The sequence below is a fragment of the Rhagoletis zephyria genome, unplaced genomic scaffold, assembly GCF_001687245.7.
Source record: "Rhagoletis zephyria isolate East Lansing unplaced genomic scaffold, Rhagoletis_zephyria_1.1 Rzeph_scaffold_01093, whole genome shotgun sequence".
NCBI classification, from domain to species: domain Eukaryota; kingdom Metazoa; phylum Arthropoda; class Insecta; order Diptera; family Tephritidae; genus Rhagoletis; species Rhagoletis zephyria.
The window spans coordinates 18,407-45,462 of NW_016158177.1; the positions used below are offsets into that span (position 1 = coordinate 18,407).

General features: G+C 35.3%; 1 protein-coding gene across 15 annotated transcripts in view; it reads left to right on the forward strand.

Annotated features, from left to right (window-relative positions):
• The window catches only part of LOC108362756 (protein split ends-like), a 140,951-nt gene that overhangs the window by 13,804 nt on the left and 100,091 nt on the right, over window positions 1-27,056 (forward strand). For 9 of the 15 annotated variants that reach the window (XM_017615879.1, XM_017615885.1, XM_017615882.1 and 6 more), the window contains exon 4: window positions 24,872-25,152. The exons of 3 other annotated variants lie outside the window; for them this stretch is intronic. In XM_017615879.1, the coding sequence (XP_017471368.1) occupies window positions 25,061-25,152 (92 nt within the window). In that variant the 5' untranslated portion in view covers window positions 24,872-25,060. Of the gene's footprint in view, window positions 1-24,871; window positions 25,153-27,056 lie in introns of those variants that run through there. 3 more of the 15 variants (XM_017615888.1, XM_017615893.1, XM_017615889.1) reach the window with 3 other exon arrangements.

The window sequence follows — 27,056 nt, forward strand, 5'->3', positions numbered from 1 at the left end:
CCGTCCCGTGCATCTACCGTTGCAGGACGTCCTGTTTCGCCGCCACGCCTTCCAGGTATGCGACCTTAAAAAGTGAAAAATGATAGTTAACAAGAAAGCAAACAAGAAAGGTGTAAAAGTCTTACCTTCATATATTTCTTCTGAGTCCGAGCGAATACTTCACGACCCAGAAATAGTCCTAATTTTATGATGGTTCCTTAAATATATTTTAACTACATTGCATTTGAGTATGGAGAGGCAACTATCTGGAAGTATTTTACATAAAAAATTTACTAAGTATTGTTTATCAAGGAGCTCACCCCCCCACCTACCTTCCCCTAAAGTTTGGCACGTTACTTCTGGGACACCCTGTATACGCACGCAGACGTGCATGCATATTTAAATGCGTTTATGCATAACAGTTGCAGCTTGCAGCAATCAACTTTGGTTGCTCTTGTTGTTTTTCTCGTAGTGCGCACTCGTTTCCGCAGGTTGGCCGCTGGCAGCGCATTCGCTCTTACAAATCACACTTTGCATTGTTGGGTAATTGGCGACGTTGACGTTGAACGCTTGCAGCCCCTCATACAACGAGTAGTTCGGCAACTACCGAAACAAATCAATATGCGATGTAACAGGGAGCTGCAGCGGGCGGCGGTGATCCCAAACATCACAAGCTCGCATATAGATTAAATACATATGGATATCTATATGTACATGCATACATACATATGTATATACATATGAGCTGGACACAAAAACAAAACAAATAATAATAAGAAAATAGTTTTGTCGCAAAGGCGCCATAAAAAAACGCATGTGTGTGTTCGTTGCGTTGCGTAAACTCCACAGCTACGGCTGCAGCAACCCTGTGTGGGTTCGCTCGCATTTGTACACACATACATACACACATTCATAAATATATACATACATACATATGTACGTATATTCATATTACAAAAGCAAACAGATTAGGCTCTTTTTTGTTGTATTGCAGCAGCGCAGCGTTTATTTATCCATAAAATATCATTTATTAAGCAGGCATACATACATGCACACATATGTATGTACATATGTTCATACATACATGGGTCATTCCTTTACAAACTGCACGCCTTTTTGGGGGAAAAAATGATGACATCTCCGAATGAGCTTTACGTTCTAACAAATTAAGAAACATGTATGAACATACATATGTACATATTTCTGAATTTTGCTGAAAGATTGTTTTTCATAAATATCGGGGCTTTATCTGCTGATTCGTAGGATTTCCTTTAATACCCTCCAGTCGATATCTCGAGGTCTACTGATCGGATCAATGTGTGGGGGGGGAGGGGTGAAATAACACAAACGGCAATAACGCAAATTTGTGTTATTTCCCAATAGATATAGAATGTGAAATAACACAAATTGGCTTTATTTCATTTCTCGTTGAGCAATAAGACCAACTTTTATACTTAACGATTTGAGTAATAAAGCAAAATAGTGCACATATGTAGTCCCCCAGTAACATTTGACAAAAAGTAGTACATGAACAAGTTAAATGGACGGATTTGTAAGTATACAATTTTGAATTTNTATGAAAAATGTTTCACATGCAAATAGATTTTAACAATTTAGAATTTTTGTGAGAAGAAATGTAAAATATTTGACATTTTCGAGAACAAATAATTTGAAAAAAATCAAATCAGCTGCTATACTGATATTACCTGTTCAATGTGCCTTGGTTTCATTTTAAAAGAATGATCCACATACATATGTACATATATGTACATATGTGAGTACATATGTATGTATGTGCAGCACTTGTTCTTAACACATTGTCTATAATAATTCCCGAATCCAAGTTAATACTGTTCTGCATTCAACAAAATACAGGGACCGCATTCGAATGTACATACATACATATTAAATGAATGCATCTTAGTTTGATCACAAATCCACATGCATACATACATACATACGTAACGCATTTTCATACATACAATACACATACGTGTGTACCTTAAGCGCGGATTTAAAAAAGTTTGTATTTTCTCTCTTCAATACGAAAACATTAATGGTGTTTTCGTTTCTACCATAAAATTTCGCCTTTTCGTTGCCCCTTTCTCTTTTCGTGTTCAATTCTAAAATAAAGGCAAACGGTGAGAAAATTGTGTGTTCCTTTCTTAAAATGTCACACTCTTATAAGAGGAAAAAGGCACATTCTCTGCCCTTTGAAGTTTTGTCAGGGCGATGGTTGCCCTGAAAATCGGATGATGGCTTAAAACGACAATATTATGAAATGCGTGAGCTAGACAAGGACAAGAAGCCAAAAACATGCCCTTTTAGAGGGTTGAGTGTAACATCAAACACATTTTGCACATAAAACGGGTAACATTTTTGGAAGAAACGAAATCACCATAAATATTTTTAACCATAAAAAAAAGTAAGGGATACGGATATACATACTACATATGCATATGTACATTAGGCTGTGTCATTTTTGAGCAACTTTTTTTTTCAACTAACAAACAGGCTAAAAACTTTCAAAAAGGTGAAAAAAAGAGCTTCTAAAAATTTGAGCTCTTAATATTAGCATTAAGTGGTGCCTGTTCCTAACTTTCCATTTCACATATAAATAACATGGAAAAAAATGTTTCGTTTTTCTTATTTTTCTTATTTTTGTAGCTGTAGTTAATCAAATAATAAAATAATATCTAAGACGTAATTTTTTTTTATTTTAGCTTTATAAAAATATAAGAGCACAAAAACCAGTTTTCTGATTAAAAATAATTTTTAAGACATAAAAAAGTCATCAGTGTTAGTTTGATAAAATAAAAATCATAATTTCATACATTTGCAACTTTAAGTTTGAATATCTTCAGAACGGCTCACTCTATAAAAAAAATTAATTAGAACTTTTTTGTAGAGCGTTCAATTTCCTACCAAAATAATTTTTCAGTTCATTTTTACAATGCTTATATGTCAAGCTACAAAAATAAGAAAAACGAAACATTTTTTCCCATGTTATTTATATGTGAAATGGAAAGTTAGGAACAGGCACCACTTAATGATAATACTAAGAGACAAATTTTTAGAGGCTCTTTTTTCACCTTTTTGAAAGTTGTTAGCCTGTTTTTTAGTTGAAAAAAAAAAGTTGGTCAAAAATGACACAGCCTAATGTACATATAAATGAGTATGCCTGGACGTATGAGCGCCGACTCATTTGTAATAAAAATTTCCAATGGGTATTTTAGGCGCACTATTGCCAGTAACTTCTTTTTATTTTTAACCAACGAAATTGTGAAAAATAAAACAATATATCGCCGTTTAAAGTACAAAACCGCGTATCGACATTCTGCAAAACCGCGTAACTGACATTGGCTGCCAAAAATTGGATTTGCTCACACAAACTCTTGGCTTAATCCTTATCCATTCGTCCTGAAATATACTAACCAGAAACGCGATTTCTTTATAAAAAAGAAACCCGTTTTGAAATATTAATGTTTTTACTCTCCAGAAAATAATTTTTGCAACCTCACATAAGCGGTTTTGCATTATTTTTATACGCGGTTTTGCATTTTGTTGATACGCGGTTTTGTACTTTAAACTACGATACATGGGTCATTCCAAGTAAAAGGGGAAAATGATGTAAATTTTAAAATGCCTCAATTATAAATATATACCTATTTCACTAGTAAGCTCTTGATAAATGACTACATTTCAATAATATGTTGAAAAATATTACAAAATAAATATAATTATTGGCTATAAAAACTTTTACTTCATACATAATTACTTTACACCAGTCACAAAGGCCGGTCCCACCAGTCACAATTTTAAATATTTTTTTATTTACCTATGAATATTATATTAGCTTGAATTTTAATGAAGACGAAAGCGTATAGTATGTGTTTTACAACACATGAAAATCTGGATTGAAAATGAAGTGTTTTGGCTAAAATTCGTTCTTGAGAGACAGAGTGATTTTCAGTGTCCCACCAGCCACATTCAATAAAATATAAGTTACAACGACCTTCGGAAATGTTTGGTATTTTTTTCAAAAGAATTGTATACATTAGTTATTTAATTGCGGTAAACAATTTATTTCACTCGTCCGACGACATAGTTATACTTCACGGAGTTGATTACATTCTGGAGTCAAATGTCCTACCTGTCACAAAGGAATGGCCCAAATGAGTATTTTGAGATTGCATATGTTTTTGCCTGTTTGGCCGAGCTTCTCATCCCATTTGTGTCGTGTGGGATGCACATCTTGATTATATTGCACAAATGGAGGGATCTACAGTTGTAAGTCAATTCCAAACGGCAAATGACCTTTTATGAGAAGTTGTTTATGGTAAAAATATACTCAGAAGTTTGCCATTGCGTGCCAGAGAACACGTACGCACGAAGTACCAGTACGCACCTATTACTACTCGACTACTCGACTACGACGACCTCAATACCCTAAGGATGCTTATACTTGTCTATCTATGTAAGTTCGGTTAAAAACAGAGCATGTTAACTAAATTACTTAGTTTGGATATTGCAAATGGGATAAATGCAGGGAAATAATCTTCCAACGAAAATTTATGGGTTTCTTCACGAGTCAGAAACAATAAAATTTCCAAAATCTTCCACTTATAAAACTTTCCAAACGATTTTTTTTTCAACATTTCGTTCAGCTCTTACATACATCTATGTGGGTGCGTATACAATGTATACTATACATATATATATTCTTAGATACTAGCTCATGCTTGCGATTTCAGGTCTATCGCCACTCAGAGTCGAGGGGTCAACAAAGAAAATTTTATCCAGAAATGTTATGCAATCGCAGGTGAGATCTCTCCGTGTCACCTGCTTATGATTTATTTTGACTTCCCTTAACTTATTGTCTATACAATAAATATGCCCCAGAGGATGACGTGAATTTAAAGCTCTGACTACAAAAATTTAAGTCGTTAAATTAAATCCTCCTTAAGTGGTTAAATTAATCCTTCTCCATACAAAGCTAAATAAAATTTTTATTCACAAATGCGTATATATGTGAGCAAAAACCCTGAACGCTTGATATTGAGTTCTAGCTGTACAATTAGTTTGCCCAATTAAAGAAATTTTTCATTAACAGGTAAATTGAAAGAGTAATTGACCGCTAGAATATGATCATCCGACAGCAGATCCATTGAATAGTAAATATTCCCTAAATACGAGTATACATTACCTCCAAGGATCGCCTGAAACTAATGTGAGCGTTTTTAATAATTTTGTATTATTTTTATTTTTATTTTATTATAAAACTATTGTCACTTCAAACATTTGCTAAGTGCTTAGCAGAGCTTTTCTTCCTGTCTTCTCCGCCTTGGTGTTGTCACACAATTTGAGGGACCTAAAGCCTCCGAACGACAGATGGTTTTTATGAGCAAATTTTTCATGGTAGAAATTTCCTGCTGTTTGCTAATTTAGATATGTACATAAATATAGCTCGAAAAAGTGGGCGAAACTTGGTTCTTCAGGGCGATAAGGGTGCTAACATGTCAACAATAAATAAATATGAAGTAGGGTGGCAAATTCAATATAATGCTAACAGTATGTTCGGCTGTTGGGAGTTAATTGATAAATTTGTTTAGATGAAAATACGAGTAGTGCAAGGACTTGAAATTGAAAAAAAAAAAAATGGAATGAGTTGTTCAACTTAAAACTTATTAAATTAAATAAAATGCAATGTAAATAGTTCCATAAATTGGGCCGGAACATCTCGAAACATTTACATGTGTATGTATGTACTAGGTATGTACATATACATATATCTCTGGCGGCCGCCATAGCCGAGTCGTTAGAAGTGCGTATTTCAATTCGGTAGGGCCAAGGTTTGATTCTCAACATAAAAAATGTGTAAAATGTGTACGTTGGTGAAAACCGTAGTAATATAAGAAGCAAACCACTTTGAATGAGAAGCGCCTATAAAATGAGTGCGCCAAACATTTATGTCCATATTAACTTTACAAAAATCTTTTTGTGTTCAAAGCGGTGTTGCCAGTAACTGGGTTATTAAAATCGCGTCTAAATACAACCTAAATCCCGTTTATACTCAAGATATTACAGAAATCCCGCGCTGTATGTATCTATTATACATAAAATGCTTTTGAATGAAAAATACATGTATGTACATTAGGGTGCTTCTTTTTGCGACTATTGTTTTTTTCACTTCTACTTGGAAATTTTTGGGAAAACACCAAAAAAAATCTCCCTGAAAATTTGAAACCTTAATATTAACATTAAGTACTCGCCCAAGGCGTGCAAAGATTTCTCATATAAAATACACGTAAACTTTGTTTCTTTTTTTCTACAGCTCTGAGGCATTTTACGGTATAATCTTGGTCAATGATGGGTTTTCTTCAGAATTGAATGCTCAACAAAAGTGTCCATTGCAGCGTAATCCTCACTCTCACCAGCGAGTTATTACGGGTCACTAAACCCAATTTGGTGGAAGGTTTAAGAAAAAGAGAAGTGCAGAAATGGATTCCTCATACCAAAAAAATCCCTACAGCATGTTTTTGTACAAAATTTAAGCAATTCTTTACGATACTTCAGCAAAGTGCTAAGAAACCTATTTTCACAATTTGGCAAATTCCAAATTGTTTTTAGAGCCATGGTTTCTTCGGCAAAGTTGCTTAGAATTCTACGTATGTATGTGCAATACGCGCATATTTAGTCGAAAAAATCTTCCATAAAAATTTACCCGCAATTATATACCTACATATTTTACACAAACAGCCTTTTCATTCGTTTTCGCGTTTAAATTGATCAGATGGCTGACATTTCATTGGCTAATCTTAGTTTAAACTAGCCAGCTCGGGCGTTTACACTAAGTTTAAGTCGCAGCCGTGCACATAAAAACTGGCCCTAAGTCGCACAATTAGTATGTTTTTGGACAGAAAATCCCATTCGCCCTTTTTAATACTAAAATCTCGAAAAAAGGGCGAAATCGCGCAAACTGGCAAAACTGGTTCAAAAGGATTAAGTGGTAGTAGATTTTTAATTTGCGTAGACAGCAAGCATTTAGATTCGCAGATTTTCAACGATTAATCTATTAAATGTGCTGATTAAGGTTTATTACGGTTTTGTTGAAAGTATTTTATTTTTTATCAGCAATACAATTGGAGGTATGTTTGTACTTACATAAGTATTTAACTTTGGAAAGACTAATACATACATCTATTGCTACATACAACTTAACAGTATACTTCTCTAACCGAATTCCGATGATTCAGTTCCAATTGAGCAATCTGAATTTCGAATCTGCGAGGCATAAGTAGGTGCACCATCTGAGAGTGAAAGGTAGACTCTGGACTCATCGGAAAAGAATAAGTGAAGATGAAGATACGTGGTGCATACATTCATTCTCTATAGTTTATAAAGTCGAATTTCTGTTTTGTTCCCTCTTCGTTGCTTTTAAGATCCTGTCCTCTCTCCAGATTTATGCAAAGCCTTTTGAAGTTCATCCATCAAATTATGAAAATGTAGTAGGTATTTACTTGAGTCCCAGATGAATTATAGCACTTTAACTCCAGTTAAATAGGAATTGAGGCTGTGTGGATTTATAAATACAGTTAAGGAGTGTCGCAAAGGCGTCAAAGTTCAAATTACCCTGTGCGACACGCCTAAACCGACTCCAATCGGGACCAAAATGCATATGGGATATCTTCGACTATCGTAGTATCGATTTTAGGTATTAGATGAAAAAAAATGTTATTTTAACTTTTTGAGTCTCCGTAGAGGAATCTGATTACCGATTCAGGGGTGAATCTGATTTAAGGACCACCCTAATATACATGCATACATACATATGTATGTTTGTGTGATCCTACTTTAATGAGAGGCTTCTGGGCATTGCATACGACACCTATAGACGTTGCATTTTAAATATCACCCTTGAATTTACTGAATGCACTTAGTACATATGAGCAAATTGATTAAAAAAAAATATCATCAACCAAATGTAATGACTTTTTTCGAATTCTCATAAATAATAGTAATTATACGAAATCCGTTTTTGTATCCCAAAAATGGGTACAGAATATGTGCGATTTCATAAATGTCTTATATGCATGCACTACATACATACATACATATGTACATACGTATGTACTAAATGCAGCAAAACAACTCAGAAAAACAAACAAAAATTTGGTCGTGGAAAAGTGTTGTTATTCACTCGAAAGCGGCACAAGTGTTTATAAATTTTTTTTGAATGCCTAAAATTATATACAAGCAATTGTGGAAAAAATTGAAAATGCGCCAAAAAGCAAAAAATATCCGTTTGGAAGACAGAGGCAGTGTGACTAAATGCAAAAACAAAAAACAAAGATGCGCAAAGAATGCTTATTTTTTTCTAAACTCTGACGTAATTTTTTGTTCGGGTAAATTTTTTTTAAAATATTTTTCTACGCTTCTACCTATCTATACATAAACATGCACATATCAGTGGGCCTTCACGAAACCCCTTACGTATGTACATATGTACATATGTGATTTTGGATGGTTTGATTTTATATTAAAAATAATAAATTTCCATGAAAAATTTTTATTTTTAATAAGTTTTTAGTAAAATTGATTCTTAAAGTTACAACTTTGATTTGGTAATAGTCAAAGTATTCAACCTTTTTAACCTTTAAAGAAAAAATGACCGAATTCGAGATAAGTTGCCTTGTTAAATGTCCACAGATGTATAAGTACATTTGTATGTACACATACGAGTTTAGATATTCACCAGCGTAAAATCAGGCACGAAAAATATCTATAAAGTATATTTTCCTCTTTTGACGTAGTTCAAGTTAAAGAAAAAAGTGGTTTGAAGCAGGTTGAAAATAAACAGTAGGTATACATACATATGTATGTATTTTCCAACAAGCGTATTACATAACAAAACTACAAAGTCAAAAAAATTCGTGGCCGATTATATACCGATAAATATTTAATAACCAATAAAAGCGACTTTTAGTGCAAGTGTAAATCTGAAGAATCGTAGCTCAAAAACGATTTGAGATTTGATGAGTCTCCAGAAGTTGAATTTTCTATTGAAATCAGCCACTGCAGCTGTAATATAAAACGCTCGCGCAAACAACCGCGCCCCAACGCGCATTAAATGCGACTAAATGGCAGAGAAAGCCAGTCGTCAGTAGGTACTCGTACTTGGGGCTCCAACTTACGCCAGCAGCGCCAACAGCGCCGCAACATAGCAAAACAAGCAAAAAACGTTTAGCTACAAAATAGGAACAAAAAATTTAAAAGCACAGACATCCATACACACACTTGCGAACATTTTGCTACAGCATTCAACCACAGTGGAAAAGGAGATGAGGTGGGAGGTGATAGGAAGAGGTGGAAAGATAGCTAACTTTGGTGTATGTACGCACTACGTTGTTGGAGCATGCTCAATTAATGTGGCGGAATTATACACACACATCAACACATACATACCCTGCAGTGAAAAGCCAAACCCGTTAGGAAAAAAACTAGTTCATTAACTAGAATGTGCTTACCAGTTCGACAATTTCGAAGAACTTAAGCGTTCAGCGACATCTGCCATTGAAATGTCAAAGCCAAAAATAAAACGCAACTAATTACTTTTGTTAGAAATTTGGGATGTGGCGTCACGTGAAGACTCTGGTCCTGGTTCTGAGATCACAGGTTCGAGGCCGCTTGGAGGTGGTTAAGATTTTTATACCCGAGCGCACTTGTGCACAAGGGTATTATAACTTTGTTCACATAACAGTTGTTTGTAACAGGCAAAACGAATCGAGATAGATATTGACAAATGCGTACATAAATGATCAGGATGAAAAGAGAAATCGATTAAGCGGTGACTGTCTGTCCGTCCGTCCGTCCGTCCGTCCGTCCGTCCGTCTGTGCACACGATAACTCGAGTAAAAATTAAGATATCTTAACGACACTTGGTACGTGTACTTCTTTCGGGCGTAGGACGGATGGTATTGAAAATGGGCAACATCGGACAATAACCACGCCTACCTCCCATATAACGGTAATTTTCAGAAATACGAAAACTGCGATATTTTAGTAACTACTGAAGATTATTAACTCAAAATTAATATTTACAATAATTTTAAGACGAAAAATAAGAATATTATAATTTTTTGAAAAATGGGCGTAGCCTTATGGCCGAAAATTTTTAAAATCGGACAATAACCACGCCCACATTCCATATAAGGGTAATTTAGAGAAATACGAAATCTTCGATAAATAAGTAAATATTAAAGCTAATTTATTAAAAATTGACGCTTGCAACAATTCTTTACCAAGAAATACGTTTATAATAAAATTTTGGAAAATGGGCGTGGCACCGCCCACTTCTGATCACATATATGTATCTCGGTAACCGTTCTACCAATTTGTACCAAACTCGGTATGATTATTGTGCTTACCACATAAAAGCAAAGCGTTGAAAACTGTTGAAGTCGGACTAAAATTGAGGCGTTTCATATAACGGTAAATTTTAGAAACGCTTGAAACTTCAATATTTCGAAATGTAAGGACGCTAATTTACTCAAAATTGATACACCCCGGCTTACCATGTAGCGATAGCTTTCGGAAAGATGAAAAACATATATGTATTTAATATTTGCGCCGGGTATTTAATGTTCGGCTCCGCACGAACTTAGACTTTCTTACTTGTCAAAGTTAAATCTATGTAAGTAAAAATAATTATTTCCATTTAAATGTAAATAACAAATGCTTGTGCCATAAAAAAAAAGAAATACATTTTTTTTTTTAAATTTCAAAATTACAAAAACTCTTAATAAAAAAATTATAACAAATAAATAAATAAAAAATAAAAATTTCCTGCACCAGAACTTGAACCTGGAACTGGGGCACACCACGCCCCAGTGCTTTGCTCTGTCGGCCATTGCCACTGTTGGAGCGCCGCGAGCAAAAAGGCATACTTAGGCTTTTCACGGGGGATGAATTGGCAGACTATCTCATCAACTGGTATGATGCTACTAGTATTTCTATTAGTAGATGTTGATGCATAGCCTGACAATTGACATTTCGTAGGACATCGCAATGTTAAAAATACCAGTCGCTAACATTGAAAAAGGATAGAACGTGAACTAGTTGAGCTGAAACACAAACTGGTACACAATTCTAGTAGCTTTCCCTGCAGGGTACTTAAACGCTTATGAGTGTATGAATACTATGTGAGTATATGTACATATATGTACATCAATGTGTATGTACTATGTACGTGCCGTTGGACTGGGTAAAATTGTGACTCGGGCAGCGGGAGCGAGTAGCTGTGGTCATAATGGAGCTCAAGTGCTGCGAAAGCAGCTGAGGTGCCACTTCTGCTGAGTGCCAGTTCCACGCAAACGCCTCGCTGCGGCTTATAATCACATAGCCAACAACAATAAATGCACTTGTATGAAACTACATACATATGTACATATGTACACATGTACATATACCACCTCAGATGTTCGCCTAAGTGGATTGTTGAACAAACGGCTTCACTGGCGAACGAGCAAGTTCCCCTGCATTTCCACAGCACCTCTCCGTGCGTCGTGCAACCAACTCGATGAGCACCTACGAAAATTCATACATACATATGTACGCCACCACATACAAAGCCATATGTATGTATGTGTATGCATTTATTCTTGTGTGAACGATTATATACGTACATACATATGTATATACATATGTGTGTTCATTTATATGCACTTAAGTGAACTAAATGTGTATGCGAGTGTTCGGGTACCGCAAACCACTGAATATTTGGTAGCTTGCTTTATTTTCCATGCAGTGTGGGGCCTTATAACACCAAAGTATGGGCACGTAAACACAGCCATGGTCTACTAATAAAAAAACAAAGTTTTGATGATTCCTTCATGTTTTTTCTGACACTACTGACTAGCTCAGAAGTATCGTCATCGCCAAGCCAGCTGCGACGTTCTAACGCTCTTTACGAATTTCACCGTAGTTGATAGATTAGGTGGCTAGTGAGCAAACTTATATTAGTAATATCTAACAACTCGACGTCTTTACTACTGAAAGTATTGAATAAAATAATCAAAACTCTCGGTTTAAATATCTGGAAATGTATCTAAAAAACGCAGCTATAACTTCTGCCATTCGTAAATTATTGTTGTGTTTCCACAACCTTTTTTTAACCAAAACGGCCTCAAGCTCAATAAAATTGTTGAATATAATTGCTATTAGGACAAAAAATAACATAAAACAAAAAAACCGCTTTAATGTTTTTGTTGCCTCTAGCCAAGATTGCTAGCAACCCAGCTTAGAGAACGATCTTCTATTTGCACATCACCTTTGGGACTTTTTGAACGTATCCATTTGACCACCAGGCCTGCATTAGTTTCGCCATACAATTTTACACTGCTAGTGAACTACATACTTAACAAATCTGAAATCTATGTAAATGCTGAGACCAGTTTATGCAGACGACCCGTTTGAGAAGCCTTACTTTAAACTTTTCTCTGCTACACTTGTCCAAATTTGTAGCTCGTTTCTGTAACTCTTCTCTACCGATTATTTCTCTACTGATAGAGAATATACATACGTCATTCTCTACTACTCATTAGCAGAAGAGAACAAGGCCGCGAATTCATATATACGCAGAATTTTGTCCATTACTGGAGCCCTCAGTGTTGCTTACTACAGTGTTGCCACTCATCAATGCCTTTTCATAAACTTACCTTTTCAACTACAATTTTTCGTGCTATAATAGATCGTAGCTAAATATAAACTACTTAGTTTTCAACAACAAACCTTATTCAATAGTAAATTTCAAATATTGTAAACGTATTTTGAATAGGAAATTATAACTTTTTTACCATCTGCAAAACTGACGAATTTGCAACCATCTAGAAGGAAGAAATCAGCTGACACGAAAAAATCGAAATTACGCCGATTTCTGCGCTACGGGCTACAACTACAGAAGAATTCTGCGGTGTTGAGTTTTCATTTACATGGCGCTCTGGTAAGACAGCTCGTGTCAGCTGACTCGGGTTTACGTTCTTGACTAATTTCAGCTTTAGTAGAGAATTGGTACAGAAACAAGCTACTTGTATCCATACAATTTTCAAAACAATTCTATTTGCTTTTCTTTACAATAATTAATTTTCAAATGACTACTTAACCGGGGGGTCACAGTACATTTTTGAAACAAACAAGAAATGTTTAAGCAAAAAAAAAACGTCTTCAATTGTCATGTACAAATTTAAGAGTTCCGTTAATTTCTTCATGATACAATGACCGCATCTAAGGAAAATTAGTATGAGACCATCTCTGAGGTAACACGTTTCCTTTAAAAAAAGAATTAAAGAACACGGTTGATGTGGTCCAAAGTTACCGGTAACATACAAAAAAATATTCCGATGAATTAATAACCTCCTCCTTTTTTAAGTCCAGCACTTCGATTTTATGTTAAAAACTCGTCCGTTTGTATCTTTTTACAGAAGTCCTGCAAAATTGTTGGCAGTGAGCAAACAAGGAGTATTTCCAGTGATACGTGAGGGATTTATGGCAGAACAATGTGAATTCAAGCAACCAAATTGATCTATCATATTTATCAACGATAGTTGAACTAATTTTTGTTTTTTTGTTTTTTTTTTTTTCAAATTATGGAAGAAACCCAACTTAATATTGATTTGTTCGTAGTATAGGTAGTTGGCGAGACCTTAGCTCAGGATACAATAAGCGGTGGAAGCAACATTTTGATGCGATTTTCCTTCGTCTTCTTTTTCAGATACTAGCTGTTATCATGGCTCCAAGCTACTCCGCCTTGTCGAAATCTTCCTAAATATGTTGATAATAAAGCATTGAGTCCATATTCATTAATGAATTTGAGGAGTCTATACGTACATATGTATATATGTAAGTACATTAGAGCGCCCACGAAATGTATGGCATTTGCACGCGTTTTCTGATAGCTTGTGGGGTAACAAATAAGATCTGTAAGGAAATCTGGACATCTGTAGTGGGAAAAGGCCAAAAAATCAAACATTGCCTAAAAAAAAAATTATAATAATTATATGAAAAAAAAAAATAGAATTATCTACGAGCACCTTGAGAGCTGCAAACTGATTTAAGAAATTTTGATAAAAGAAAATTTCTTTCCATTTCTTGTGCGTCATTTTATATGAATTTTTCGTTTTTCTTGAGACCTGGGAACAGCCCTTAATAACCGCAAACTTACAGTTTTCTTTTACTTTATAATTAATTTAATTTGTATAGCGTTCAATACTTGCAGCGCTAGATTTTCATTATTCTTGAGGGCCGGGAGAGCCTGCGGCATATTTACGCAGAGCAGCCCCTTTAAGTAACCCCACACAAACTAGTTTCAGACTATCAGAGGTGCTCTTCAAAAGAGTCCCTGGTACAGTCCAATTAGTGTAGAAAATTGGTAATCCGCCGTTTTTTATCATGACGGTAAATTCCTTTTGAATACAATGATGCATACATTTAACCGTTAATATCAGTATCCGGTAATAAAACGTAAATATTATTTTGTTCTATCTCATCATAATTATTTTTGGCAATGGGCTAAAATCCTCACTTTTGATCGAAAAAAATCCCAAAACAACGATTAAATTTGACCGACAAAATAAAAATCCAAAATTTAACGATTATACTTGATCAAACTAATTGAAGCCAAAAAATAACGATTTCAATGATCAAAAAAGAAAAATCTTGATATTTAACGATTATTTTTGGCCCCTTATTTATGTTACATAAATTGTTTTTGTTTAAACGATGCAGACTGTCGCATTTGTACCATTTTCGTGGCGCATTTTAGTCCTCGTACTGCATTTGGATTTTGGACCAAATGAAAAGCAAGTTTAAACCACTGTTAAAAAGTTGTGATGAGGTCGAATAAAATTTTCGAATGGTCTGCTCGCATATTCTGATTAAACGGTGCATCTGATGCTCACTTTTTCGAATCGAGTCTCATAGAGAAGACGAGAATTATCGCGTTCGTTTGGTTGCTGTTGAACCAGATTTTAACCTATATACATTTTGTACGGAAAGATTTTCAAATATTTGGCCGGAAGTCTTTGAAAGTACCACCGAGAAATGGCCAATTACTTTGGATATTTCCAAGTGGAGCTAAAACAACTGATGAATTATTTCGATAAAAATAACATTTAAAAATTTCTTTACCTATTTTGGAGCATATTCAATTTCATAATTGCCACGTGTTCAATTTTATAAAACTCAACTTGTAATAAAAGAAGCGACTATCTCCTACAAGGCCTTTATTAGTTGACCCTAGCTGTACAAAAATATTAACTTATGTATGTGCATATATATGTATGTAAGTAATCATGCATATACATATGTAAAAAATGGTGTTGGAACCTGTGTGGTACATTCTTAATCTTTATTCATGTAGGTGTGAATATGCGCTATGTTGGGTTGCACATGTCGCCTGGATAGCTGCAATGATTCCGATGCAAACGTGAGTATTGTTGTGTGGAGCCTGGAATTTATATGAAAAACACATATGTATGTATGTATGTACATTTACGTTCCCATGGGCAGGGGAGCAGCACGATTTCAGAGCCGAACTGTCGTAACGAACACACTTGACTTGGCAAATCGCCGGAAATTTAGCTCACTTGCTTGTCAGGCTGGTTTTCAATACTCGTTCAAGACATGTACCATAATATGAATAAATGAGTGAATCTAATTGATCTACTCCTCTCCTACATACATGTCCTCGAATCTACTCTCTGCATCGCATCGTTGAAAACTGCACGATTTCACTGTGTTTTTTGGTGTGATTGTAAATATGTAGGAGTATATTATTGTTGTGCTTATTCGTAGATACATACATATGTACATATGTACATAGTATGTTTGTATGCCCTTTTGCTCTTATGTGTTACTTTGACGAGTTTGCGCACTGCAAACAAAAATGTCAAGCAATAACAGTAACGATACAAAAGTCTGCGAACTATAATTTTTTTTACATAACGTACGCGTCCATCACTGCTGCAGTTGTTACTAGCGTTGTCCTGGGCTTTGAGAAGGATTTCTGGGGCTCATATGTAAGTGTGTTTGCATCTGTGTGCACCTAGTACATAACATGCAGGTATATACCACATATGTGGTGCATTTGTATGCATATATGTATGTACATACATATTTCTTTTTTACACATAACCATAGCCTCCCACATTGCTGCAACAGCTCAGCAGCAGAATCAAGATGCATAGTCAGCAACAACAGTGAGTTGCTGCAAACGTTGTGTGGCCAATAATAATAAACTTTACTTGCAACAGAAAGCTAGCCCATCTGCAACATCTGCAAGCATATGTATGTATATAGAAAGGTAAATACATTCATACATATGTATGTATGCATGTATGTATGTACACATAAATAAGTACACCAATTCAATCTCCGTTCAACATTTACAACTTAAATTCTGCTAAACGAATACTTTTCTAGAAATTCTCGTGACAAAGAGAAGCTTAAAACAGATGAGAAAACCCTGAAAAAAAATTTGGAAACCAAGTTGTGGTAATTTTAAATATATAACTTATTTATAGGTTTAAAATTTGACAGGAACTTAATTTACCGGTTACAAAACGTTTATTACCAGCGCAGAATAGACCTGTTAATAAGTGGAATGCTATCGTGAGTGCTCACGCTGACCATATTCCAACAAGCATTGAAGAACTAGTTTTCCTTGGTGAATCCAGACGAATGCTGCAATAAGAATCCTGAAAAAAATCGCTCAGCGTCCTATATTATCAGGGCAAATACTAAGTTGAGAATGTCGGATATACGTATGTATGTATACATATATATATAGTCAGGTCGAAAAAATAGCAAAAAGAGGGCAATTTTTAGCGCTTAGATAACCACTGAAACAGTGGTAAATATACAAAAAAATCAAGTACAGGTTAATGTTTTGTTTTTCGTTAAGTTTTTTAAGTGTTGATTGATATTCTCAAATAATAAAGATCTGCGCTGGTCGTTTAAGAACGTTGAATAGACGGAAGAAAACAACTTTCGACATCCACTGATGTGACTGGACAGGATTTTAAATTAGATATTTCCAGTGGTGTTAGTGCATTGATGTAATTGTCACTTTTCCCACTATTTTTAAATATTATTACTATTTGAGATAAATTATTTTTAAACTCTTCAATAACATCAAAGCCTTCTCGTAGAGGCAAACCTTTGGTTTGCAATTTTTGTTTCCCGGGAGAAATGCAATTGAAGTTAAAGTTAAAAACCCAAATCGGTATTGTTTGTAAACATTTCCTTGGTTCACCTATAACATCAGAATCTTTATCCCTGAATTGTATTTGATTCAAATTATTGCAATAATATAAGTAGAGAGTTCCGTTTCGTTGTTTTTCTTTTGTAGTATAACTCAATTTTCGTTTCAAGATGCCGCCATCAAGGAAACAAATTAAAATTCTCGCCGCGTTATCGTACACACATTTATCTGACACAAAATCTGACTAAATTCTGAAGTACTGGAACAGACGAAATGTGATCAGCTGTTTAACTTGACTATCAAGTTACCACACGACTTGAAAGGAAAAATTGATCGATGGTCAAGTTGTAAAAGTGCGAGAAAGTGCGAAGTGTTAAGAAAAACAAATTTTTTTTTTTAATTTTTTGTTTTGCGATGTTTCTTTGACCAGGGCTTGAACTCAGACCCTGCGGAGTGGTGGCGCGGCCTGGGAACCACTACACAACAGCGGCAAAATAAGTATGGTCGTTAAAATTAAGCTTGAACCCCCTGAATCAGCAATTCTAAAGCAAACAATTTTCGATCCTGTATACTATATATGTATTAGAGATGCTATAACTAAATAAAAAAAAACGAGATCGATTCATATAAATAATTTGCTAAAAAAACGCCTTTTACTTAATTCTCTTGAAGAAATAAAATATGGTCTACTGGCCAACACATTACAAATATTGTTGTATGTATATTTTCAAGCATGCATTGCTGTAACGGCATCAATATCTAGATTTATCCAAAAGCTATCAGGCAGCTAACAATCCGTAAATACCTAAAAAAAGACAACAAAGATAGCCCCACTTAGGGAAGTGGTATTTTTTTTTGGATTTTAGTTTTGTTTTTTTTTCATAAAAGAGAAGAAAAATGTTTCATTTCAAAATGAACCGCTATTTAAAAAAATGTATTATACATAACTACACTTTATTGAGCAGCTTGCGTATACAGGTTTTTTCGCAATACAGATTAAAATTTTGTTTGTTTTACATATTCAACAATTTGTTGTTATTTAGGCCAAAAAATAGCAAAAAACGAATTTTGTTTTCCGCTAACTGCATATTTCACTACATAATTACCCTTTTAAGAAAAAATTTTAGTATGCATTTCTTAGTGCATTTTCTTCCATACAAAGTATGCTCGACAAAATTTTCATATGAATATCGACAAAAACAAAACAAAAATTGCCGAAAATCAACGCTATCTTGCAGCCACTTTAAGCTTTCACTTTATTTATTTAATGGCTTACAAAATTGCATACTCGAAATATTTGTAGAAAATATTATTAACTTATACACTGCCGCTCAGTTGTATGTCTGCATTGCCACACGATAATTCTAAGAGCTGTCGCATCAAGCATTTATTTTTCCTATAGGAATAACAAGTAAGAAAATGATTTCATCTCTTTTGGAGTCAGTATAATTTTCTAGGATCAAAGAATACAAACAGACAATTCAATTCAAACTACCGCCCCTAGACGGCAAGACACTCTCATGGATAGCAAACTTAATTGGAAAATCGATGTCGAATTCCGTAGACATAAGGCGTACATATCATGCTCCACTTGCAAGAGAATCTTCTGCAGAAACTGGGCATTAAAACCTAAACCAGTCCTAACATACGACATCTTGGTTTGGTGGCCCGGCCTAATCAAAACAATATAATGTCAGTAAACTAAGAAGCATACAAGGGGTAGCAAGCGCAGGAGGAACAGGTCCACTAAGATCCTGCCCGGCAGAAGCACTAACTGCTATCCTCAGTTAGGATTAATTGATCTGAAAGAGTAGCTATGAAATCGGCGGTCAGACTCAGAGCCAGGCCTTTGGGGGACTAGACATTTCGGACATGGGTTGATCATAAATCAAATGCGATTAAATAGGACTACAGACTATAACTTGTTGACGTAAAAATATTTCATATCATACGTAAACAAAACCGACACCGATTCGAAATTGTCGCTAACTGGTTACAGAACCTGCCTACAAAAATGATATCGTCCGATTCAGCTGGAACAAAAATGCTTCAAACAAGTAAGAGTGTCTCTGTATTATGGCCTCGAACCGACATATATACAACATCTTTCAGTTGAATCAGTATTAAAAGCTCTATTGGCTCCTACATTCGGGTTTTGATAGGCGATTCTCCCTTGAACCGTTTTTTCCATATTCTTGGCCTATGTGCGCTTTTATTCGAAACCTAAATGTTTCTGTACCGAGTATCGAGAGTATTGGATACTTAAAAGTATTGACTCAGCACATCACTACTGCTGTCATCTCGACTGTGACGTCAGCAAAACAGCTGATTCTGTCCAATTCACTGAGAGCCGATTAGCGGTATTGCCATCGGCGCCACCTTCTGTATTCTCTCCACCATGATACATGCCTCCAACCCAGCCAATACAATACAAGATCATAGGCAGAGGTACGATAGAAGAGCTTGCACTTAACCTACCAAATGGCACCTATACGAAAACTAAGGAAAGAAAACCTCGATCAGCTGTACTGATCTTTTAAAATATGAATAACCTAACAAAAGTCGCATGTTTCTTCAAGAACGGTTCATGGTTACTGTTTTATGGAAGAATCAAGTGTGTGAGACCGGCAGCAAAAAAAGCAGGATTTTGTAGCAACTTCAAAAAATGTTTACTATCGTGAAATTAAAATTACGCAATATCTATCATGTTTTCGTTATTTTATTTTCTGCTTACTATCTACTTTCTTTGAACTCACAATTAGTAACTTTTGAGTTAAGTGAACTGTGTTAGCACTAAAATACGTTTTCCTCCTGATTTTTGCTTTACGGGAATATTTGAATGTATAGCATGTATGTATACCCCTTATCATTATGGTAGTGATTGTTATGTCTATATGAAAAACAAAAAAATAAAATGCCACCCCAACAAAGGCAAAGGCTGCCTGCCATTGCGAAGATAGTGCTAATACGAAAAGTGTACATATATCATGCAAGTATACGTATACACATACATACATACCTAAATAGACATTTCTAAATTTACAACAACGCTAACAACAGCACTAATGTTATAAAAATCTTTGCTGCGAATTCCCTTCAAATGAAAGGTACACAGATGCATGCATGCACATAGACTACCTCTCGGGTACCCCGTACCGGTGACAGACATAAATCGCACTGAACTTTGCTATATCCAATAGTATGAAATTGCTTATTTTGTTGGACTCTCTCGCTCTTACGCTTATGAATGTGCGCCCGCTTTAGATTCACACGCAGTCCCCACCACCTTTCACTCGACCATTCTTCAGCGTCCCGCTCCGCGTGATTTCTGTACCTCTTTTGCCACCCTTTACATGTTTGCTCGCAACTGTAATAAAAGAAACAACAACTACAACAACAACAGCAGCAGTAACTTATAGAACACAAATTTACACAACGACAACCAACTCATCAACTTCATTGCCGCACACAGCAACATACATACATATACACACACACACACACTATAGTAAATAAATAGAAAATTCTCTCCTTTTCTTTCGCGCATTCTCAGCAAGTTTTACCACTCGCCCATAATCTCGCCCCCCCTACCATTGTTGATGACGATGGCGACGACGAACAACTAGTCAATTATATTGAGAATAATTTTGCCCTGTTGCCAGTTTTCGTTTCGTAAGTTTTTGCTTGTACTCGAACTCTGGCTGCTACTGCTGCTGCTGCCTGTGCTAGCAGTGCTCTGCTAGCGTTGCTCTATTGTGCTGCTTTTACCGTTGCCATTGTATGAGTGCGCTGTTGCCACTTTTCCAGTTTCCATAAATTTTTATACGAGTACGTACCGTGTGTAGACATAAACACTAAGGCAATTGCATGCATACAGGCGCAAGTATACACCAATACATTTATCAACATACATAGTACATATGTATGTACCTCTCGTTGCCTACATGCTTTGAGGGTATAAAGCGTACAGACATGCAAAACGTGTTGTATTAACGCTCGGCATGTTTGGGTTTTTGTATCACCCCAGTCCAACTAACTGCAAAACAACCGACCAAACGACCGCACTAAAATATTATGTATGTATATGGAATTTTCAACATTTGGGCATGTTTTGTTCGTGCTGCTCACTTTTAAGGCAAATGAATGTTCGTATGTATGTACATATATGTATATAAATAAATATGTACATAAAGAGCATATATTTGTACGTATGGATGGATGTTTATGTCTAAATTTGTATGTCCATAGGTAGCTGCTGCATACAAATTGGAGTAAGAATTCGATGGTCGATGGTTGATTGCTGACTAGCAAAATATACATACTACATACATACATAGTATTAACACATTTTGCTTAGAATTGTTTACTTCGGCATAGAGAAATACAAAAGCATGTATGAATGTACATATGGATGTGTATATTTCTATGGCTTTACAGAATGCATACTTGGAATACTTTTTTATAGTAATGTTTTTAAGTTCGGAATTTCTTCAAAATCTAATTGAACTGAAACACTGAAAATAAATTATTGATGTCGAAGTTTGTTTTAGATTCTATTAGATCTTTAGTGAGTAATCTACTCACCTTTGTACAAAGCTGATTTTCAAAAGAAAATTAGCTAAGGCTTTTCTATATTAAGTTAACGATATGTATGTTGTGTATGCGTCTAAAAATATGTGGAAATGTGCGTTGAATCGCATATAAATTTATGTTTTCATACAAGCAGCATATTCACATTTTTTGATATGTATATACACATATAGTATATAGAGTACTACGCACATGCATACCCTGTAGGTAAAATCTCCGGTTCTGAATTGGTTTTGCTTCTAGTACATTTCGAATCCCTACTAATTCACAATACAACTCTTTCGCATGCAAACTGGTGAATTTTACACAACGATAACATAGGAAATGGAAATTGTCGCCCGGTGTATTACATTTTCTTTAGTTCCACACCAGTTCTAAATTCCATAGTTCATATCTAGTTCGCTTTGCATCTTTTTGTCTATAGTTTCGTACCAGCTATTGACTGTGCAGAGGTGCTTGCTATTAGGTATTTGTTAGATTTTAGAAAAGCCCAGGTTTGAGTTTTAGAAATAACCCTGCAGTGAAAAGCCAAACCAGTTAGAAAAAATACTAGTTCATTAACTAGTATGTGCCTACCAGTTCGACAATTTCGAAGAACTTAGGCGATCAGCGACATCTGCCTTTGAATTGCCAAAGCCAAAAATAAAACGCAATTAATTGCTTTTCTTACAAATGTCGGCTGTGGCGTCACGTGAAGACTACTGGTTCTGGTTTTGAAATCGCAGGTTCGAGGCCGCTTGGAGGTGGTTAAGATTTTTAAAGTTAAATAAATGTAAGTAAAAATAATTTATACAATTTATAAATAAATAACAAATTTGAAAATCAAATTGCATTGCAAAACAACATTTAAGAAGAAATATAAAAACAAAGAAATTAAACAAAACTATTTTTTTATTAAATTTAAAAATTACAATAAACAGCATAAACAAAAAAATAAATTTATAAAAAATAAAAATGAAAAATAAAAAAAAAATAAAAAATTTTCCCTACGCCAGGATTTGAACCTGGGACCTCAGGCTAGCCATGCGAGTGCTCTGCTCTGTCGGCCATTGTGACCGCTGGAGCGTCGCGAGCAAAAAGGCACACTTATGCTTTTCACGGGGCATGAATTGGCAGACTATCTCATCAACTGGCTACTAGTATTTATACTGTTAGATGCTGATGCATAGCCTGACAATTGACATCTCGTAGGACATCGCAATGTTAAAAATACCAGTCGCTAACATTGAAAAAGGACAGAACGTGAACTAGTTCGTCTGAAACGCAAACCGGTAGAATTCTAGTTCACAACTAGTAGCTTTCCCTGCAGGGAATATGTAGTAGTAGTATTAGTTTTTGTTTTGTGTTTCCAAACTATGAAAAAGCATCTGTGAAGTGCAGGAAGAAAGCATGCTCGAACGAGAAAAAACGGCCGAACAAAAATTTCTTTATAGTAAGCAAATGATGGGCTTTATCCCTTTTTCGATAGTACCGAACCAGTTCTAAATTCGCCATCTCATATATATGTAGATTTCTAATTAGAAGTTTTTATATTCTTTAGGACTTGTCGCATATTCTGTGACTATTTTGATCTGAGATCCGCCAATACTTGAATAGAAACAGTTAAAAGCAGGGAACGGATTTTATGGAAATTACCTTTTCTTCTGCTAAAGAGATAGAGTATATTCGATTAAGAATGTTTTTTAGTTTTCCCTGATTCCGTGTATAAACATTTGATTTGCCTTTTTTGGCGTTTTTTTAGGATATTTGCCTTCTCTACCTTTAATTGTAAAGGGCAAGGAAACAGCCCTTAATCCTGATAATATGAACGTTTTAAACGTTCCATATTTACATTAGGCGCCACTACACCTTTTCCAATTGTATTTCAGAAAAGAACAAATGTATTTCAGAAAAGAACAATTGTATTTCAGAAAAGCTCAAATGAATTTCAGAAAATTTTCTGAAATACAGTTGGAAAAGGTGTAGTATCAACTCACGTCGAGCGCGTGTTTAGTACATTCAAAGCTTTTATTCGCGAATATCGAATGAAAACGCTTTTAAAATGCATCTTGTGGTTCAATCTTCAACTATTGAGATTAAAATTTTGTTAGTTGAAAACTCGAAAGAAGAATATAGTCAATGATTCAAAGTACAATTTTGTTCATATAATGAAACTAGTTCATAGTTTTCCACTTCTTATTTGTAAAATAAACATTTCTAAAACATATGTGTTTTTTGATTATTTTTCGGATTTTGTCCTTTTTAATGCCTTTTTCGCGGTTTCTAGTGCCTTTTCATGCCTATTTCGCTATTTATTTTGCCTTTCCTAGTCTATTTCGTTATTTTACTTTGCCTTTTTTATAGATTTTTAGGTCCTAAAAATCCATTCCCTGGTTTCAACTAATAAAGGTAGTTTGCTATTTTCGAAAACGATACGTGTTTAATTGTTTTGGCTGCTTGCATATGTTTTTATAGAAGAGCAACTTTTTTATTAGCTAGCGATATGCGGTTTTAAAAGTAAAAAAAAAAATAGTTTCGAAAAAGTACCACATTTCGCTGCTTTTGGACCGGGTGGAATCTAATTACTATCGCATCAGTTAATTTTTTGGCGTTAAAGATCCAGTACTGAACTACATATTTGATTCACTAGCTCGAGTTTTCCCTGCAGGGTATATATGTACATACATACATATGTACGTACTGTATCTAGTTTCCAACAGCTCTGCCAGGGGTAATAAAACCATAATCAACAAAGAAAGGAATTTCTTGGAATCTTCTCGGAAATTACATTTTTTCTTTGGTCTTATATGATTTCTTTGATTACCTAAAGGCTTAAGTTTCGATTTCAATAAATATGGGATCACAAATAATAAACAAATTAATTTCCAAATGAAAAATATTGTAAGAACCAGGGCTTTTGCTGTTTAATTTTTAGCTCGTTATTTTTGAATTAAGTACTTATGTATGTAGATACGTAGATACATACATACTCACATATAAGTATGTACTTCTAAATATTAAAATTAAAAATATTAAATTCTATCTTATTTCCCTTTTCTTTTACAGGAAATGTGTATGTGTTAGTGATAAGATATAATCCACCAAGTAATCGAATACTTTACGTTCAATCGACGGTGTTTTTCGAAAAAAGAAAAGAATCTAACGATTGACTATCAATTAGTCGTTCTCCAATGCGAATGGGGTGGAGCGCGCCCCTCTTAAAACAAGTCGCCTCCATGAAGTTTTATAAACAAAATGGTACGTGAAGAGACCCAAAAAATTTGTTTTGGTCAAATACCCGAAGCGAGATTGCGCGAGGATACAAAAAATAGAGAACATTTAAAAAGGTAACTCGGTTTTTGGAAGATTCGTGTTATATTATAAAAATAAGTACGTACAAAATTAAGTATACAATATCCGATATATGAATGCATGTAACTACATTTACTTATGTAAACATCCCCGAAATATTTGGGGCAATTATTTAATCCACCGTATAAAATCTACGAATCCATGTCCAAGCCACGGATACAAAAAAATTGCTTCCACTTAGTCCTAGTGAAATCGAACGATTGGAAGAATTGACTATGTAGATCGTCGAAAAAACAGCTGTTGGTTCGTAGATAAAGCCCGAGCCATTCCGTATCTTTGAACCGGCTGTCGTGGGAATGTATGTATGTATATGTTTGAGAAGCAGATTAAACTCCTTCTTATCCAGACTCGACCATGACATTCCCAACATAAGTATGTATGTCACTCATCTGAAGGTGCCTCTCATTATGCTGACCACCTCTTCTCATGCCTCCTTAAACCCAATAGATTTACACTAACCTGTCGAAATAGTACGTTTCCCCATCATACTGTTAGTTGAGCCTGATGACAACGATTGAAAGACCAGCTTATTTAGTAGGGCTAAGTTGTTGCTATAAAACAACAGTGAACTCGAAAACATTGCCAGATTTGAATAAAATACTTTGCTGCTTCGAGGTCATTTGGTGAAAAGTAAACAATTATATTATGAATAATATTGCGTTGTGTTCTACATAGTACGAGAATTTTTAAATAATTTCATAGTAATTAATAGTGAAGTATATTTCCGCGAATATTTATAGCAGGCATGTCCACATCCCAGGTGGTATTCCGCCAGGAGTTTTTCACTTTTTATTCGCATCACTGCAGTTCCCATTTCGTCTTACTGGAGTGAAGGGACGTAAGTATCGTTTGTACACATGGGTTGGGATCTTTTTCCTCAAATGTATCACCTACATATGTCACCATTCAAGCTTTTTCCTAATACATATTGTGACGACGATATTGTGGACGACTGCTAGCGAATTTCCAACCTCGACTCTTCAGGAAAAGCCTGCGTCCTTAAAACATTAGAATTTTTTCTGACATATTTTTCAGGTTTAACTCCTGCCTGCCAGTCTTTCAACGCTTCTCACGTTTTTGGCTCTCTTTTCTATACCTTGAAAACAAGTATATTTTGCCTATAGTTTTCCTCGGTATTGATCAAATGTTGTTCCCTGCAGCCTCGGTCTGGCTCTCTTCCTTCTGCCATCTGTTTTTTGCCCATTTGCATTGACACGGAGACATTGGAGACTACTAAGTATGCTAGCGATGAGGTGTTGCTTTAACCAGAGTAGCTATGTTGTAACGAGTTAGCGACAATTTCACACCTCTATCGCTTGTGGCATTTACAGAACATATGAATAAATTTCGCAGTGAGAAAAGCCTCAGAACTTACCTTTAGTGAAGCTGAAGCACCGGCACGTCTATTGGGTTCCAGACCATAAGAGCCCTTCTTGGCATGAGTGATTATGCGTTGGGTTTCTATGCTGACATTATTGACGGCCTTACTGCTAATTCCCAAGTAAACGAAATTCTGTACTTTATCGAAATTATAACTGTGAACAGTAACGTGAGTGCTAAGACGCGAATGAACTGACTGTTTGTTTAATGACAGGAGATACTTCGTCTGGTACTCGTTGATCAACAGACCCAATGGCTTTGCTTCCTTATCCAACTTGCAAAAGGCAGAACAGACTTCGCGGTTCTTACAACCGATGATGTCGATGTCATCGGCATACGCCAGAAATTGCACGCTCTTTTCAAAAATTGTTCCTGAGCGGTTCAGTTCTGCTGCTCTTATTAACTTCTACAACATCAGATTAAAAAATCACTTAAAACGGAGTCTCTAACACTCCTTTTCGTAGCAATTGGCTCGAAGACGTCTTTCCCATTTCTGATG